The following is a 17,983-nucleotide window of genomic DNA, read 5'->3' as shown; positions in this document are numbered from 1 at the left end:
CTGAGACTGGTTCAAAAGTTTCTGCAATAAGCTGGGCATGGTGGCGCACGCCTTTAACCCCAGCACTCAGGAGGCAGAGGCAGGTGGATTTCTGGGTTCAAGGCCAGCCTGGTCTACAAAGTGAGTTACAGGACAGCCAGGGCTATACAGAGAAACCCTGTCTCAAAAAACAAAAACAAAAACAAACAAACAAACAAAAGTTTCCACAACAAAGAGGATTCCCAGAAACTCCCACAAACTCCAGAACAAGGCGCCTACCTGACTTGGTGCAGGCTCCCAGCAAGTTCACAATATTCAAATGCGGCCCCAGGTGAGTCATTATCTTCAGCTCGGACATGAGAGCCTGCTTTTCGCTAGACCTGGCTGTGGCTGTTGAAGTAAGCCAGATTTTAGTACAACTGAACTCCCTACTCCTGGTTCTCAGAAGAACACATGGAACCTTGTGATTCAATAGTATTTATTTACCAAGAGTCTAAAGGAAAAGAGCACTATATGGTCTCCTCAGTCTAGACTGCTGAGTGTGTGTGTGTGTGTGTGTGTGTGTGTGTGTGCCCTTGTCTACAAATACACATGGAAGCCAGAGGCTGACATCAGGATATCTTCTTCAACTGTTTCTACGCCTTATATTTTGAGTCAGGGTCTCTCACTGAACCTGAGAGCTTGCCGAGGTGAGTAACCTAGCTGAGCATTGAGCTTCCAGGATTTACCTGTCTCATCCTGCCTCCCTGCGGGGTTGGGGCTACAGGGGAATGCCACTACTTCTGCCTTCCTAGATGGATGCTGGGGGAATCAGAACTCAGATCTCCATGTTTGCACAGAAAGCACTTTACCCATTGAGCCATTTCCCAGCCCCAGAGTCTCTGGTCTTTAAGATTAAAAAAAAAAACAAAAACAAACAAACAAACAAAAACTCTCACCAAAAATGAAAGCATCTGATTTTTAACAATGAGGGACAAGAACAAAAGAAACCTAATTTTGGAGGGTGGCTAAGTCTCAACCCACAGTCCAAAGAATCTCAATATAATATTAAATTTGATTTTACTCTTAAATTACTTAGTATGTACTTAGTATGTCCATGTTCAAAGTATCCCTGGGAAGAAACACTTACGTTTGAGCATCTTCACAGCCACCTTCATTACAGGTTGGGACCGGCTTAATCCATAAGCTGTGCCTTCAACCACTTTCCCAAATGCACCGGATCCCAAGATCCGACCTGTAGGCAAACAGAGCCATCACTGCCAGATCCCAGCCCCTCAGCTTCACTGGCAGAGGCCGGTGCACAAGGGTGTACAGCTGGGTGGGTGTTTTTCCTGTGTTGAGTAAGCCTAATTATTCCTCCAAGTCATCATGTCAAAAAAAAAAAAAAAAAAAAAGAGAGAGAGAGAATTGAGCCCACAGGGAAGGGATTTAGTGTAATTGCTTTTGTCAAATAGCATTTGCAATGGAAAGGAAAACACGGACGAGAGAGGGGAAAGCACAGTCCTCCCTGGTGTGAACATGGGCTCCCGCCAGGCCCTGGGCTCCTGTGCACTTGCCTCCGTGGCTTCTACCCAACCCCCTGGTTCTCTACCCTTCTGTCTCTCAGATGCACACAGAGGCAACCTTTGCATTAGCAAATCCTTAACCACTGGAAATCGTCTGTATTCCAAATGCCACTGATTCTGAGGAGTGCACTACTGAACACTTGGACTCGTCTTCTTTGTTACAAAGGAAGGTTCCTGGACCAGAGGCTGTACAGCACCACAGTGGGGGTGGGGCGAATAGTGGTGAGGGTGTACGTGCCAGCACAGCCCTTCTTTGTGTATAGAGACAAAGAAATCAAAGCTGTTGTCCACTCTTAAAGAGACTGTGGTCTTGGGGAGGCATTTCCAGGAAGCCAGTCTGATCACGGGCAGCCCAGGCACAGAAAGACACTGAGAGTGGACATGCCTGCTCTTCCAGTCTGTAAGTACCTCCGCCATCCATGCCTAGAAAGATGCTGCTTCTCCAGTAACGTGGCCTTGCCAAGAGGACGAGGCAACGTGCTGGATAGCAGGGGCTCTGCTATTCCTCCATCCCCACCTCCGTGCGTGCTGGACGACGCCGCGCACGCGCACACCCACCCACCCACCCTCGCTGCCTATTTTCCTGCTTTTTAACTTCCCTAAGCTCTGTGTGGGAAACAGTGGTGGACAATACAATAAAGAAGCACAGGTTCAGCTTGAGTGACTGTAAGCCCCTAGCCCTGCTGTACTTTGGAACCAGACAGACAGACAGACAGACAGACGATAACCAAAAACTGTACCTGGCAAGGGCCTTGATTGTGGCATAGCCCCAGAGGGCTACCTTCCTTTTTATGTTTTGCTTTCGTGTGTGTGTGTGTGTGTGTGTGTGTGTGTGTGTGTGTGTGTGTGTGTTCACGCACACACACACATGGAAGGTAATTGTTTGGGGGGGGGGGTTGAGACAGGATCTCACATAGCTCAGGCTGGTCTCAAAATCTCTATATAGCTAAGAATGTCCTTGAACTCCCAATCCTTCTTCGTCTCTGAGATTAGAGGCATGCACTACAACACCAGCATATATTTTTCCATCCTATATTACATATACTTAAAGAAGTATTTTATGAATCCTCAAAACGGACTGACTGTAGCCCACTGAGTTCTCTCACTTCTCAGCTAGTCCTCTTCAGTTATAAAAATGAACTTTATTTTTTCCATTGTGATATTTTTGCCAGGCCAAAATCATTCCAATGATAGAATTAAGAGTTTCTTTCTATGGGCTGGAGAGATGGCTCAACCATTAAGAGCACTGATTGCTCTTCCAGAGGTCTTGAGTTCAATTCCCAGCAACTATATAGTGGCTCACAACCATCTGTAATGGGATCTGATGCCCTCTTCTGGTGTGTCTGAGCTATAGTGTACTCACTCGAATTTTAAAAAAAGACTCTTCCCTTTTGGCATTTTGCTCTAGGGTCTCAAGTAGCCCAGGCTTGCCTGAAACCCAGAATGACAGTGAACTCTGGAGCTGTCTGCTTACGCCCTCCTAGTGTATGCTGCTATACCCCGTGCACTAACTTTGTTTGTTTGGGGGATAGAATCTGGGGCCTTACAAAGGCTAAACAATTTCTTGACCCTTGACTTCCCCTTCTCAGCCCCAACGAACTCATGTTGAAGATGTCCATGTAGCCCAGGCTAGTCTTGAACTCATAGTCCTCCATCTTCAGTCTCCCCAGTGCTGGGATGAGAGTGTGAGCTACCATATCCAGCTCTGTGAGTGGTGTTCAAGTCCCAAATTCTGTCCCAGATCTGTACGTAGCAAGCTACATAGGGGACATTGGGGTCCTGGGAGGTTACCCTCACAAGAACTTACCAAGCACGAGGCCATCTCTCGGGAATTCCCATCTGGAGTCATAAGGCAACTGCATGGGGTCCACATAGATATACTCATGTCCATCGGGGCTGATTGACTCGATAACCCTCCAGCGAATTTCATACCGTGGTTTCTGTAATGACCAGGGCAGGTAACTGGTGAATTCCCAGAGTTCAAGGCAACTGAGCTTCACTATAGAACCAAAGTGACCGGACCCAGGAAAGTCTGTCATGATCCACCACCCATGGAATTACCAAACCCCTTCTCTGAACCAAACACCGGAAGGATGCAGCTGTTCTCATTCTAATGGTTCCAAAGACTCACCTGCTTCCAAATGACCACCAGGACGATGAGAGACACAATGACAACCACCAACAGCACCAGCACTGCGGCCGCCACTGTGAGTTCAGATCGCAGGGCTGGAAGGCAAGACAGAGACAGGAGAGAATTCTGTCAGTTACTCGTGGACTGCAGAATAAGACGGGAGGCAGAAAGAAACGAACTGGGGCCTATCTCCCTGCTGGTGGGGAAGTGTCGGGGATCCCAGGTCACTTTAGGGGTGGCCTATATCATCCCTCAATCACTTGTACCCTGGCAATTAAATGCGATTCTTCCCTGGGACAAAGACTTTCCAAAGACACTCCAAGGATCTCCTTTTGGACAATTTGAATAAAGACGATGGGGACCGACAATAAGTTAGGAGCAACTTTATTTGTAGAAATATCCATCTCATAAATTTCATGGTAAAGGTGAATGTTGCCTTCTGTTTCTCTCTCTCTCTCTCTCTCTCTCTCTCTCTCTCTCTCTCTCTCTCTCTCTCTCTCGGCTTCCTTCCTTTCTTTGTTTCCGACTCAAACCTGACCCACCTGTTCTGAGGAGCTCGAGACAAAAGCCCCTTCCTCACTTTCTATCCCTAGACCTCAGTGCTCAGATGACAGAGACTTAGTCATCCTCTACATGACAAGCAAAGCTGCCTACAGCTCTGCAAACGCAGCTGGGTCAGGGCAAACAAAGGGGGCTTGGCAGGAAGACCAGTGCTTCAAGTCCAGACAGGGCTGAACTATCTTGGGACCTTTGCTACTCTGTGAGCCCTGTCTGGGATTCCACGTCCCACCTGAGGAACACAAGGTGTGGCTGGTGAGCTGGAGTTGTGCTGCCTACTGAGAAACTCACTGGGAGCCACCAGCTTCAGCTCACGGGCCACAACGCTGAGGTTGTTCTTTGCCAGGCATCGAACTGCGATGGTCTCTTCCACTTTGGCGAAGTACACTCGTCCCTCCACGGTACTCCTGCCGCGGCGAGGGAGCTCTGTGATAATATTCGAGACATTGCTGGCCAAAACTGTCCACGAAGTGTCATTATTACATCTAGAGAGAATGTGACACAAAGGAAGATCTGATTACCAGGAGTCACAACGACCGGTGACCCTTCCACTTTGCTAAAGTTACATATATTTGGGGTGAGGGGATCCTTGTTTTATGGTGCATAGATTTGGGAGTTCTCGTTTTATGGTGCATGTTCACATTAAAATCCATTTGCACCTGCTCAAGAGGAGAAATCTCACGTGGATAACCAAAGTTAATGGTTTGTGGAGGAGGCAGATAAAATCCACAAAATCTAACTACTTATCTCAAATCTTGGACCTGTGAGCAAACTCAGGAGATAGCATCAAACACGTTCAACAATGCAAATCTCCCACTCCTTTGAAAATATCCCCCCTCCTCCTCATCTTCAACCCCAGGAAGAGCTTCTAAGGGGTCCCTAAGGCTGCAGTAGTTTTCTGGGTTAAATCATTACACCTAGAAATCCCAGCACCCAAGTCACTCCACAGCCCTCAGTGAGGAGAGCAATAGAAACCCGCAGTTTCAGCAGAGATGCACTCAAGGCCTCTGAAAGCAGGTAGTTGCCATGGAGCAAGGTGTGAGCGCACAGTTCATGGGCCTGCCTACGAAGGTGGAGGAGGGGCTAGAGAGTTGGGCCGGCCATGAAGAGCTCATACTGTTCTTATGGAGGGCCCACAGTTGGTTCCCAGCATTCCTACTAAGATGCTCACAACCACCTGTTACTCCACCTTCAGGGGATCCAGTGCACTCTCCTGGCTTCCAAAGAACAAGTGGGTGTGAGGAGTCACGTGGGCACGGCTCTCGGCTCTGTTTGCACTGCCAGTCTAGCCACCGAGACAACTATTATGGTAAGAAATAAGAAATGTGAGCTGGGGGCTGCTAAGAGCACCGACTGCTCTTCTGAGGGTCCTGAGTTCGAATCCCAGCAACCACATGGTGGCTCACAACCATCCGTAATGAAATCTGATGCTCTCTTCTGGAGTGTCTAAAGACAGCTACGGTGAACTTACATATAATAAATAAATCTAAGAAAGAAAGAAAGAAAGAAAGAAAGAAAGAAAGAAAGAAAGAAAGAAAGAAAGAAAGAAAGAAAGAAAGAAAGAAAGAAATGTGAGCTGGGCAGGGCTGGTGGTGCACACCTGTAACCCCAGTGCCTGGGAGAGCAAAGCAAGAGAATGGTATGTTTGAGTTCAGCCAAAGCACTGGCTGCATGGTGAGTAAGACATTATGTCACAACAGGACTGCAAGCTAAATACATACATACATACATACATATGTGTATATACATATACAGATAAAATCCATGAACAAGAGTGGTTCTTACAATTCTTTTTGTCTTCACATTATAGAGCATTCTAAGAGAGAATGGGAAATGTTTAAGAAAAACAATGGAGAATAAAATATAAAAATAAAGGCCCTTTGAGGACATGCACACATGCGCGTGCACACACACATCAAGAGATGGAATCCACTTTCAGAAACCTTTTGTATAGTTTGTGAGTAATATGAGCCTTGGGCCGAGGAAGAATCAAAAATACAAAAAGAGGTCAACCAAAGAAAGAAACTGCACTTGAGGCCCTTTATGTCATGGAAGAAACATCCCGACCACACAAGAACAGGGAACATCTGGTTTCCATACTTCTTAATATGCTTGCAGATCATCCAGTCGATGTCCGGAAGAGGGGTGCCTTCGGCTGTGCACCTCACAGTCTGTCCCCCGCCAGAGCCATGGTGGTCATCTACGAGGTCCAGAATGGATGCAGGAACTGGGAGAAGAAAGGAGAAGTCAGGGCAGAGCAGTTCTGGTCTCTGGCTGTGGAGGGACATCCCTCCGAAGAATGGTCCCGTCGGGTCAGAAACGGTCCTTAAGGGACCGGTTGTGGAAGACAGAACGGAACAACTCCAGCCTGGACAGACCCACTCAGTTAACAGCTCCCTCGGTGCCCGTGTTTGGGGGCTTTGTGCCTGGATGACTCAGATCTGGACCGAGGGAGGAGAGGAATGCCCGGGGACCTTCCATTCGGAAGGCAAGGGAGATCCTCCAGCCATCTTTGCATTCGAGATTTGACTAATGGATTTGATGAAAGCAGCCTTCATTCAAGCATCTTGGGGCCATCATTAGACTTTAAAGATCTTTTCACCAATTTGTAGTCAAATAAGTTAGAGGCAGGCAAGTGTTTTGCTGGCGTATATGTATAGGCACCATTGTCTGTTGTTTGTGGAGGCCAGAAGAGGTATCAGATCCCCTGGAACTGGAGTTAGAGATGGTTGTGAACCACCATGTGGATGTCAGAACCCAAACACCAGTCCTCTGCAAGAGCAGCAAGTGCTCTTAACCATTGAGCTCTCTCTCTAGCTCCTTGATTTGTTTTTAAAGCATGGGATTCAAGTACCAAATGATGATGATGATAATAAAAATAAAAAATAAGCTGAAAATTATGCAAATTTTAGTTTACCTTCATATATTTTGATTTAAAGTAAAGAATTTAAACTACACAAAACTAAATAAATGTTAAAAATAAATATTAAATATTTTAAAAACTAAAATAAGAATTTAAACTTTACAATACATACTTTACTTCAAAATTTTTCCTCAGAACATATTTTTCTCCAGAAGTGTTTTAGATTTCAGAAGTTAGGTCCTAATGAGATAGGTGTCTTAGGAAAGGACTCAGCCTAAGTATGTAACTCATTTATATCTCACACACACCTCATACACATAACCAAGTGGTAATTTTACACAATATTTTTATATGCCTGAATATTTTCTGACCTGTCACAAGATGTCAGGTCAGGATGTTCCACTTGTAACATCGTGTGAACATTCAAAATGTTTCAGATTTTCAACTAGATGTGGTGACAAGTGTCTAGAATCTCAGCACTTGGGAGGCTGAGGCAGGGGTATTGCTAGCCTGGGCTACATACATAAACTATCTCAACCCCTCTCCTGATAAAAATCAAAGTTTCCGATTTGGGGGCATTTCAGAGTTTTGGATGAGGAATGTTCCAAATGGACCTGAATTTTCAGGCACGACCACACAGCCCTGACATGTGTCAGACCCAGCTTCTACCCCAAGGTCTGGCTTCTCCTCCAAGGCTTTGAAGAGAAGAGCCGAGGTGCCTCTGGGGGACAGTCATCCATGAGAGAGCATGTCCTTTATGTGACCTTTACATACCTAGGGTTGACAGCTCAAACGTGTAACTCTTCACGTCATCCTCATTTTGAACTATAATGGTGTAATGGCCACTGTCTTCTTCCTTAGCCCGAATCAGCTTTAATTTGCTTTGATACCTTAAGAGACAAGAAGTTTATTTTCATAAGTAGGGACTAAATAAGCACCAACTGTTTAAGCAGTTTCATTTTATGATTGAAATTTTATTTCTTAAAAAAAAACCTTTCTTGTCAATATCAATGTCTTTTCTAAAATTTGATCTAGTTTCCACACATTGAAGGTCTCACTCATAGACTCAATAGAAAACCAAGTAGCTAACAATTCTGGAAAGACCTCATTTCTGGGTTTGATTTTTGTTTTGTTTTGTTTTGTTTTGTTTTGTTTTGTTTTGTTTTGTTTTGTTTTGTTTTGACAGACAGGGATTCACTGTATCCCTGGCTATTTTGGACCTCCCTCTGTAGAACAGGCTGGCCACAAACTGACAGAGCTCCTCCTGCCTCTGCCTCCCCAAGTGCTGGGATTAAAGTTGTGTGTTACCATTGCCCTGCAAGACCTCATTCTGAATGACAATAAGAAAAGACTTTTAAAATGAGACCACTTAAGTTGGTGCTTTCTACTCTAGCCTGATGGGCTGAATTCAACCCCCAGAACCCGCAAAAAAAAAGTCATATGTAGTGGTACCCATCTCCAACCCCATCAGATGCAGTGGTACCCATCTCCATCTCCATCTCCAACCCCAGCGCTCCTGTCGTGAGATGAGAGGAAAAGGCAGGAGAATACACCGTAGCTCTCGGGACAGCTAGCCTGGAATGTTCAGCACAGCGGCAGTGCCAATAGAAACCCTGCTTCAACAAGCTATAATGCAACAACCCATTCCCCTGTATTATCCTCTGACAAACATGTGTGTGTGCCTGCATGTGCTGTATGTATGTGTGTGTATGTATAAATACAATATTTTCACATTTGACTTTTCATTTCATTATAAAACATCCCAATACACAAGAGCATCTTGGATGGAACAAAATTGTAGAAATTATTGGCTCCCCATACCTCTGCTTCCGTGCATATAAAATACGATAACTGCACACACAGAGCACTCTTTCTAAGATTTATCAAATGATATTAAACGTGGGAAAGCATTTCATGGGCTTCAATATTTCCTACAAGCACAGGACCTGTAGAAAAGCAGGATACACTGGCTTGCCTGTCTCTGCCAGCTATTGGATTGGTTTCACGACCAGGTTTCTGGCTGTTGGTGGCCAAATGATCCAGGCCATGCATAGCCTACATCTGTTTAGCCGAGAAAGTCTACAGGTTCACTGGTTTTAACTCCATGAAAGAGACTACTCCTTTCACCTTGTTCTGCCTGATCCACCCACGAACGGAAAGACCAAGCTCTGAAGGGTTCTCGAAACTCAGTAATGACCAGCTTTCCCACACCACTCCCCTGAAAAGCATGCCTTGCCAGTACTACTTATTACATCCTGGAACTCCTGCTCAGACACCCGTGAAATGTCAGCTGTGCCAGGAAGACGCAGTGTCTCTCAACACTCGAAAGCTGAGGCATGAGGATCGGTACAAGTCTAAAGCCAGGCATGACTACATAGCAAGACCCTGTCCCAGAAAACAAAATATCAATAATAACAACAACAATAATAGTGATACTAATGAAACAAGAAACATGGCAATAGCCGGGCATGGTGATGCACACCTTTAATCTCAGCACTTGGGAGGGAGAGGTAGGTGGATTTCTGAGTTTGAGACCAGCCTGGTCTACAAAGTGAGTTCCAGGACAGCCAGGGCTACAGAGAAGCCCTGTCTCAAAAAACAAAAAAGAAGAAGAAGAAGAAGAAGAAGAAGAAGAAGAAGAAGAAGAAGAAGAAGAAGAAGAAGAGGAGGAGGAGGAGGAGGAGGAGGAGGAGGAGGAGGAGGAGGAGGAGGAGGAGGAAGAAGAAGAAGAAGAAGAAGAAGAAGAAGAAGAAGAAGAAGAAGAAGAAGGAGAGAGAGAGAGAGAGAGAGAGAAAGAAAGAAAGAAAGAAAGAAAGAAAGAAAGAAAGAAAGAAAGAAAGAAAGAAAGAAAGAAAGAAAGAAAGATGGCAATAATGACTTTAATTGGTACAGTGGCTCACAGTCATAATCCTTGAGGCTATGAGGTAGGGGAATTGTTGAGAGTTTAAGGTCAGCCTGGGCTACAGAAGGAGACCCTATCTCAAAAATATAAAAAAATAAAAAATAAGAAAATAAAGCACCTTCTATCTCATGATTTCTATTCATAGCTCAAAAACTTCAAGGGAAATTGTGGTGCCCAATGGCAGAGTGTCTGCCGAGTATGCAAGGGACACAAGAGACCCATGGTTGACCAATGGTACCGGGGGCAGGAAAGCAGCAGCAGTGGTTAGAGATGAGAGCCACCAACACCGTCACCTCAGTCAGATCTAACGAGACCCCAGTCTTATCTCAGTGGAATCTTGGATTGGGACAGACGCACTCTAAACAATGGTATTTGGTGACCTGTAGACTTACATTCGAATTATCTCACACATGGAATCAGTTCATAATGTCTGCTGAAGTATGATGACTGTCAAGGTCCAAGAGCATCCTATCCCCCCATCTTACCTTCACCTTTAGCTAGGAACAGTATGCTGCCCTCCACTGGGGGACAGAACCTTTCAGTCCTTTCTTCTCATTTTACGTTAAACACTCATGGATGTATTACCTCGTCAGGCTGCAATGTTATCTTAAAGTGTGAGGATGCTGTGATTAAAACGTGACCGTAAGCACGTCTCAGCTCAGGTGCTGGTCCCTCTGGTAGGCTGATGCACTCAGAAGACTGGTGTTACGGGAGTGACTTGTGAATGGCCCCCTTTACCTTGTTTCCTGACTCTTCTGTACGTCGGTGGTGATCTCGGTGAGATTCTCTATCAGAGTCAAGTTGTCCTTCAGCCATGATATCCTGGGTGTCGGGTAGGCCTGCACCTCCACCACGAACTCTCTGACTTCATGCAAGTTGACAGCTTCCAGCTGGCCAAAGGTGGGCTCGATCTCGACGAAGCCTTTCTCTGTGAAAGCAAGAGTTCCCAGTAAGTAATAACCACAGCCTGTGCATCCAACCAAGTCCCTCGAACGGCAGCCATTTAAGAGAACAGTGGATACCGTGGACAGAAATGGTGACTCTCTTCATTTCCTTGACCTCTTTAGTGGCCTGACGGGCAGCGCATTCATACTCTCCACTGTCCTTCACCGTGGCCTTGGGGACGGTCAAAGTGTACACCAGTTTGATGGACGGGAGTTTGATCTCCTCCAGCATGGTGATACCTTTGTTTCTCTGCAGTAGCATACAAGAAAACGGTAGTGTGAAAAAAAGGTCCTTCCAGAGTGAGCCCTGATGTAGGGTTTGTGAGTGTAGGAGGCTCATCGGGTCCTAAGCACTGTGCGCTCCGAGGAAGACCTGGCAATTGGCAGGCTAAGCATAGGTGGGAGCCGGGATCACGTAGGAAATTGGTGTGCTTTGTACATTTGCTCTGAGCCTAAAGAGGCGCTAAAACATAAAACCTCCTCAAGAATAGAAATATAAATAAGAAGGTAGAAGGGGAGAAGCCAGTGAGGCCCCTATCCTCTCGGAGGCCTTGTCAGTAGCCAGCAGTTGCTAGGGGAGACATTCTCTCCAGTAATGTAGACCCTGGTAAGTGACCCATGCTCCTGCCAACCCTTTGCCTATCCTCCTGGAAGTCACTTTAATTAAGCTAATTGGACCACAAACAAATCGTAAAAAGGCATGAAGGAAAGAAGGGGACTAGCTTAAAGGAAGGGACTCTTCCAACATGGGTGGGGGCGGGGGCAAGAGAGCAGAGTTAGTGGCAGATGAACATAATCGTGTGTGTGTGTGTGTGTGTGTGTGTGTGTAAATGTCATAATGAATCCATTATTATATTTGCTTCATATACAGTAACAAGAAGTGAAAATAACGCTAAGTCTAGATCCTTTTTTTTTTTTTTTTTTTTGGTTTTTCGAGACAGGGTTTCTCTGTATAGCCCTGGCTGTCCTGGAACTCACTTTGTAGACCAGGCTGGCCTCGAACTCAGAAATCCTCCTGCCTCTGCCTCCCGAGTGCTGGGATTAAAGGCATGAGCCACCACGCCCGGCAGTCTAGATCCTTTTAAAAAGCCATGCTTTAAAATGATAGTAGCGTTAAGTGTGGTGGCTCACAGCTCAAATCCCAGCACACGGGAGGCTGATGTGGGACTACTCCCCTGGGGATGAAGCCAGCTTGAGCTATGTAGCAAGTTCTAGGCCAGCCTGGGCTACAGAGTGAGCCCCTCTAAACCAAAAGGCAAGCAGAAATTAAAGTGCTGGGCTAAGGCAGTAGCTTAGCCGTGGATCCCGTGCTCAGCACCTGCAAGGCTCCGAGTCAGCCATCAGTATTGCAAAACACTCTTTTAATGAAGAATTCTAAAGGGTCTGCCTGTCTGTCTGTCTGTCTGGAATCTGAGATGTGTGCTGCTCTGAGAAGAAGGTTTCCTTGTGTTTCTCCATAGTTTACAAATTTTCAAAGAGAAGTTTTCAGCACTTTTATGGGAAGAAAAATAAAGCATTTTATGTAATTGTGGGTCAAATGTCATGTGCTTTGGCTTAAAAATTAAAAATTAAAAACACTTCATAAATGAAGTGTTGTGTTTTAGGGATTAAAAGTAATGGAGCATGAAGAAAACCACCAAGTCACGCTATAGTGCAAGGGATATAATACACTAGACTGTGAGTGCCCCACAATGCATGTAGTCCATTGACAACACCTAATGATCATGCCTAACGAAAGAGCACCAGACTTGCTTCTGCAAGATGGCTCAGTGGGCGAGGGCACCTGCCATGCAGACTTAGAGACCCGAGTCCAACCCCTGGAACCCATTTAAAGGTGGAAGCAGAGAGCTGAGTCCAGAAGAGTTCTTCTGACCTCCACAGCATGTTGTGACAAAGGCGCACATCCACCAATATCAAATAAAAGTCCTGGAGTCAAATGTGCCCATTGCCCAGATGGGAAGCTGAGGTCCAGAGAAGCTCAGGGATGTGCCCATCCGAGAGAAACACCTCTGGTGTGTAGAATTACAAGTCCTGTTGTGGGGGTTCCATGAGCTCCTTATCACGGGGTACCCACCACTTCTCCAGGGTAAGTCCACTGCAGGTCAACGACCTCGTTGTTAAAGACAGCACAGGTCACCACGATAGTTTCTCCTGCCTTATACACAGTCTGGCGTGCGTCCATCTCCAGATTCAGTTCTGACGTTGCTGTGATGAGATGACAAAGAAAATACAGTACAGTCGGGATCTCAAAGTAAAACCTGTAGCTGAATCAGGGTCGTTAAAAACGACGAAAAAATCATGTCCAAACCAGTGTAATGGAGGCAAAAGCCGGACCATCAAAGAGTCTGGACTTTGAGTCTTACACAACTTGGGATATAACAGAAATACAAAATAACAACGATGGTAAAACTCAGTCTCTTTTAACCAGAACACAACATGCCTGGGCTGTATAACTGTGGCTGCACTCTTTCAAGCCACTGAAAGTCTCCGTGCCCCTGACTGTAACTTCTTTTCTGTGCCTCTCGGTTACTCTTTGTTATTTTTTTTTTAAGATTTATTTATTTTATGTATGTAAGTACACTGTTACTGTCGCTGTCTTCAGACACACCAGAAGAGGGCATCAAATCCCATTACAGATGGTTATGAGCCACCATGTGGTTTCTGGGAATTGAACTCAGGACCTCTGGAAGAGCAGTCAGTGCTCTTAAACACTGAGCCATCTCTCCAGCCCTCCCCCAGTTATTCGTAGCACCTCCCAGAGCTCAGCACAAAATAAGTTTGTAACAAGAGGCAAGTGACATTTTCTTGCTTCTGCTCCATGTCCGTGTAAAGTCCCCACCTAAAAATCGGCCACCACGACCCCCCCTCCCCGTGTGTGAGAGAGACTTTGCCAGTCAGGCTAACGAACCCCTCACATCAAAGGGAAGAAGTTTTAGCCTCTTTAACTATAGTCTTCCTTCAAAACTGAAATTGCTTGATTCTTAAGTTACTGAAATTAATCTAGGCCTCCAACCCCCTGGGGTGTGTTTGCTTCTTAGGGCTGCATATTCAAGAATAGGAACCAAATAATAAGAGGCTTATGCAAGAAAGAATTCCTTGAGGTATTTTTCAGGGAACATGCTGTCTTACACGTAGAAGCAAGTTCAGCCTGTAGTATTTTTTTAAGCCTGTATTATTATAGTTACAGAGGTCAGCCACATTGTATAGAGAAGGAAGAGGCAACACCCAAATTAAAAAACTTGTTTGCCCGTTGCTCTCACTTAGAGAGGCGAAAGTACCTTTCAAGGCATAAACGTTAAACTCGCTGGTCTTGAACGTCCTCCCTTTGACGGTGGCCTCACAGATGTAAGGCCCCACGCTGAAGGTCCCGTTGAAGCCCTGCCTGCTGTCATAGGAGGCAGGCACCAGCCTCCCGTTCTTGTGCAAGGTTACTTGAGTTTCCGGATCTGTGGTGCGGCAAGGTATGACAGCAGAATCATCCTCCTCCACGATGACTAAAGAATCTGTCATCCCGAGAGGCACAAAGGCCATGTCTGGGTCTGCGGTTTTAAAGAGAGAGAGAAGAATCTATTAGGGGCTCATTTCATTTTTATACACATATACGGGGGGGAAAGGGGTTCTGTTAATATCATCATTGTTAGCTTCACCACCATCGTTACTGTGTAGCATTAAAGTGACATTCTAAATACCTGCTCTTTTCACAACAAACTGTTGTATTGTAAGAAAAGAGACACTTCGGAGCTGGAGAGGAGGAAAAATGCTTGCCAGGCAAGCGTGAGGACCAGAGTTCAAACCCCCGGCACCCGTGTACATGCAGTAAAGGCGGAGTGTGAACGGCAGTCACCTGTACTCCAAAGCTCTTTCCATTCCCCAGCAACAAAAAGCCCCACCGTTCTAATTTGTATTCAGAGTTCCGAACACTCGAACCCTGTCCACACAGAGTTTAGACAGGTATGCATCCAGTTCGGGTTCAGACAGATAGACTCATGTCCCCATGCTTCAGTTGGGCTTCCCTCTCCAAGACTAATCCTCCCTACTACCGAATGCTACCTGTATGGTGTGTAGGTAACACTGGGGTCCTTCTTTGTACAGCTGCTCACCAACACTACATACAGATACCAACAGCTCCAGCTCGGCAAAGGCTCAGAGCAGAGGCGAGGTGGGTGGCAGACCAAATGCATCGCAAGCTTTCAGCTAAGCCTGGATTCTGGGAGAAAGCACATCCTTCCAACCACAGAGGGCTTAACGGTCTAGAGCCTAGCCCTGCAGCCCTCTGAACCTAAAATCACACTCCCCAGCAATGCTTCCTGTCACTGACTGAGGGCACCTGAGGCCCATGGGCAAGAAGGTAGTGTAGTACCAGTCCATCTAATGGAGTCCAGCAGGAGCATGCGGGGACCCTCCTACCCCTTTCCTAGGTCTTGCCCCTTATAAAACCAAGGCATATAACCTACGTCTTGTCATCTGCCTCTCAGCAGACAGAAGGACATATCATTAACACGGAAACTCCTCTAAATGTTAATGACAAAGGCAAAAAGAATTCCTTCCTACTCATCACATCATACTCATCATACATGCACATTTGTATGAAAGCTGAAACTGAGTGGCTATTTGGAATCTACCCTAGTGAACTGTGAGTATCCAAAGCAAGGCCTGCCGCCTGTTAATCCTGCCTCCCACATAAGACATGGCACCTGATACACTTGTAAGTGCCTGGTCACACTGACTGAACCACACTGACTGACTACATTTGATTTTTTTTGTTTGTTTGTTTTGCACCATCTGAATAAAAGACACGTGACAGTAAAGACTTTTCAAAATTAATAAAGCCCTGACATGTTGACAATAAACACTTCTCTGGGTAGAATCGACAGCCTTCCACTTGCTGGGAAAGCGCTGTCACTGAGCTAGATCCCAAGCTACAAGTCTTTCTCTTTTCAAACAACAGGTATTTTAAATACCACCATTCCAGCTTTCCTACAAAGGTGCATTTACTCTTAAAGAGTGGAAGGAATTCTTTTTGCCTTTGTCATTAACATTTAGGGGAATTTCCATGTTTGTTTATTTGTTTTTTTGGGGTGTGTGTGTGTGTGTTTGGGTGTTCTGGCTAAATATGTATGTAGGTACATTACATGTATGCAGTTCAGGTAGAGGACAGAAGAGGGCGCTAATCTCCTGTAACTATCTAACAGAGGGAGCCTGTGAGAGCCTCAAGAACCAAAGACAGACAGGCAGACAGAGAGCTAAGGAGTGGCCCAGGGAGTAAGAGCACTTGTTTTAAAAGCATGAGTACCAGGGTTCTAATCCCAAAGACTCACATAAAAAGAAAAAAATCTATATCCTTAGCTCTGTGGAAGGTGAAGGCAAGAGGATAGCTTGGGTTGGCAGGCTGACCACCTAGATCCAGCCTCAGTGAGAGTTCCAGTGAGAGACAGACAGACGGAGACAGACAGTCAGAGACAGACAATTAGAAACAGACAGAGACAGACAGTCAGAGACAGTCAGAGACAGACAGTCAGAGACAGACAGAGACAGACAGTCAGACAGAGACAGACAGAGACAGACAGTCAGACAGAGACAGTTAGAGACAGACAGAGACAGAGAGTCAGAGACAGACAGAGACAGAGAGTCAGAGACAGACAGACAAAGACAGACAGACAGAGACAGACAGAGACAGACAGACAGAGACAGACAGAGACAGTCAGAGACAGACAGAGACAGACAGAGACAGTCAGAGACAGTCAGAGACAGACAGAGACAGAGAGTCAGAGACAGACAAAGACAGACAGACAGAGACAGACAGAGACAGACAGACAAACAGAGACAGACAGACAGAGACAGACAGACAGAGACAGACAGAGACAGAGAGTCAGAGACAGACAAAGACAGACAGACAGACAGAGACAGAGATGAAAGAAGGGAAAGACTTTTCTACCTTGCAGATTTCTCTGCAATAAACATTTATGAATTCCTCGTGTTTTATGCCCCTTAACTCAGTGACTCAGAGGCAGGCAGGGCAGGACGCCACATGGTCTAGGAGGGCCCTGCCACTCACCTGGTACATAGATGTAAATGTGCCTGCCTTCGATCTCACTCTCATCCGTCTGAGTGTGGTTGTAGTAGCAAGTGTACCATCCGGTGTGGGCGGCAGAGGCGTTGACCACTTCCAGCACTGTGACAAAGAGGCCACTGTTGTTCTCCTCATTTCTGATTTCCACGTTGGGGTCGTCTTCTTCAGACATGGGGTGCTGCCAGCTCACTTCACTCTCCCCAACGCATCTCAGAGAAAAGGACGAATTCAGCTGCACAATCTTCTCATTCTCATTTGGGAGGATAGAGGGTAATAAGAGCTGGCAGGAGATGAGGCCCGGCCCTGTAGAAAGGGACAGCCATTGAATAGGGCAAGCCAGAAAGGACGGCTTCTCCAGAGCGCTGAGAGTAGCCACAGTGGCAGCTTATATGAACAACGGCCATTTCTACGTGAAGCTCTGTTCCTCTGGATGGCCATGAAAGGCCCCCCATTATAACATTGCATCTGCTGAGGGCAGCAAGTGTTCCAACGGCCTCAACAGCCCCACCAAATGCCCCATATTCACCCCTCCAAACACTTAAACGGATAAAGGATGTCTGATTTCAATTCCATATTTCACACTCTTATGTGTGACCATAAAATATCCCAGTGCGGTCTGGGCTCAAGCACATATGGGTTCTTTATCATGCATATGCCCTGCAGAAGTTTCCCTTGGTTTAAAAAAAAATGGGCAGGAGATGTGAGAAGAGGCAGGGAAAGAGGCCCGAACAAAGCACACAGCAGATCTGGGCTCACTCAGGAACCCCATGTCTTTCCTCACTGCCACCCTCTGGCACACCATCTCTCCTTAATGATTTCCAAAAGCCAAAGCAGGAAGGCATGGGCTTAAATTCACAAATAATAAATAAAACGCAGGCGAGGAGGGGGGCTTGAAACTAATCCCTGAGCTTCACGTTTCAGCCGAGCTTCCCTTGTCTGAAGAGAAGGAGACACATTCTGACTTAATTATT

The 17,983-nt window shown here is 46.0% G+C and overlaps 1 protein-coding gene and 1 long non-coding RNA gene across 6 annotated transcripts in view; one reads left to right on the top strand and one right to left on the bottom strand.

The window, feature by feature from the left end:
- Pdgfra (platelet derived growth factor receptor alpha) overlaps window positions 1-17,983 on the bottom strand; it is a 45,781-nt gene that overhangs the window by 16,735 nt on the left and 11,063 nt on the right. For all 5 annotated transcript variants that reach the window (XM_029477989.2, XM_021163796.3, XM_021163795.3 and 2 more), the window contains exons 3-14: window positions 16,998-17,315; window positions 14,221-14,481; window positions 13,017-13,147; window positions 11,021-11,192; window positions 10,737-10,926; window positions 7,871-7,986; window positions 6,334-6,460; window positions 4,525-4,718; window positions 3,676-3,770; window positions 3,352-3,484; window positions 1,109-1,213; window positions 259-369 (exon numbers count right to left, since the gene is read on the bottom strand). In XM_029477989.2, coding sequence (XP_029333849.1) covers window positions 259-369; window positions 1,109-1,213; window positions 3,352-3,484; window positions 3,676-3,770; window positions 4,525-4,718; window positions 6,334-6,460; window positions 7,871-7,986; window positions 10,737-10,926; window positions 11,021-11,192; window positions 13,017-13,147; window positions 14,221-14,481; window positions 16,998-17,315 — 1,953 coding nt within the window. The remainder of the gene's footprint in view (window positions 1-258; window positions 370-1,108; window positions 1,214-3,351; window positions 3,485-3,675; window positions 3,771-4,524; window positions 4,719-6,333; window positions 6,461-7,870; window positions 7,987-10,736; window positions 10,927-11,020; window positions 11,193-13,016; window positions 13,148-14,220; window positions 14,482-16,997; window positions 17,316-17,983) is intronic.
- On the top strand, window positions 1,843-6,325 carry LOC147005163 (uncharacterized). Its single transcript, XR_015046944.1, has 3 exons — window positions 1,843-1,944; window positions 5,429-5,542; window positions 6,044-6,325. It is a non-coding gene; the product is annotated as an uncharacterized LOC147005163 (long non-coding RNA).

The sequence above is a fragment of the Mus caroli genome, unplaced genomic scaffold, assembly GCF_978045245.1.
Source record: "Mus caroli unplaced genomic scaffold, Mus_caroli_1 scaffold_4, whole genome shotgun sequence".
Lineage (NCBI taxonomy): Eukaryota > Metazoa > Chordata > Mammalia > Rodentia > Muridae > Mus > Mus caroli.
The sequence above is the reverse complement of the archived record's forward strand: the minus strand, read 5'-3'. Positions and strand labels throughout refer to the sequence as shown.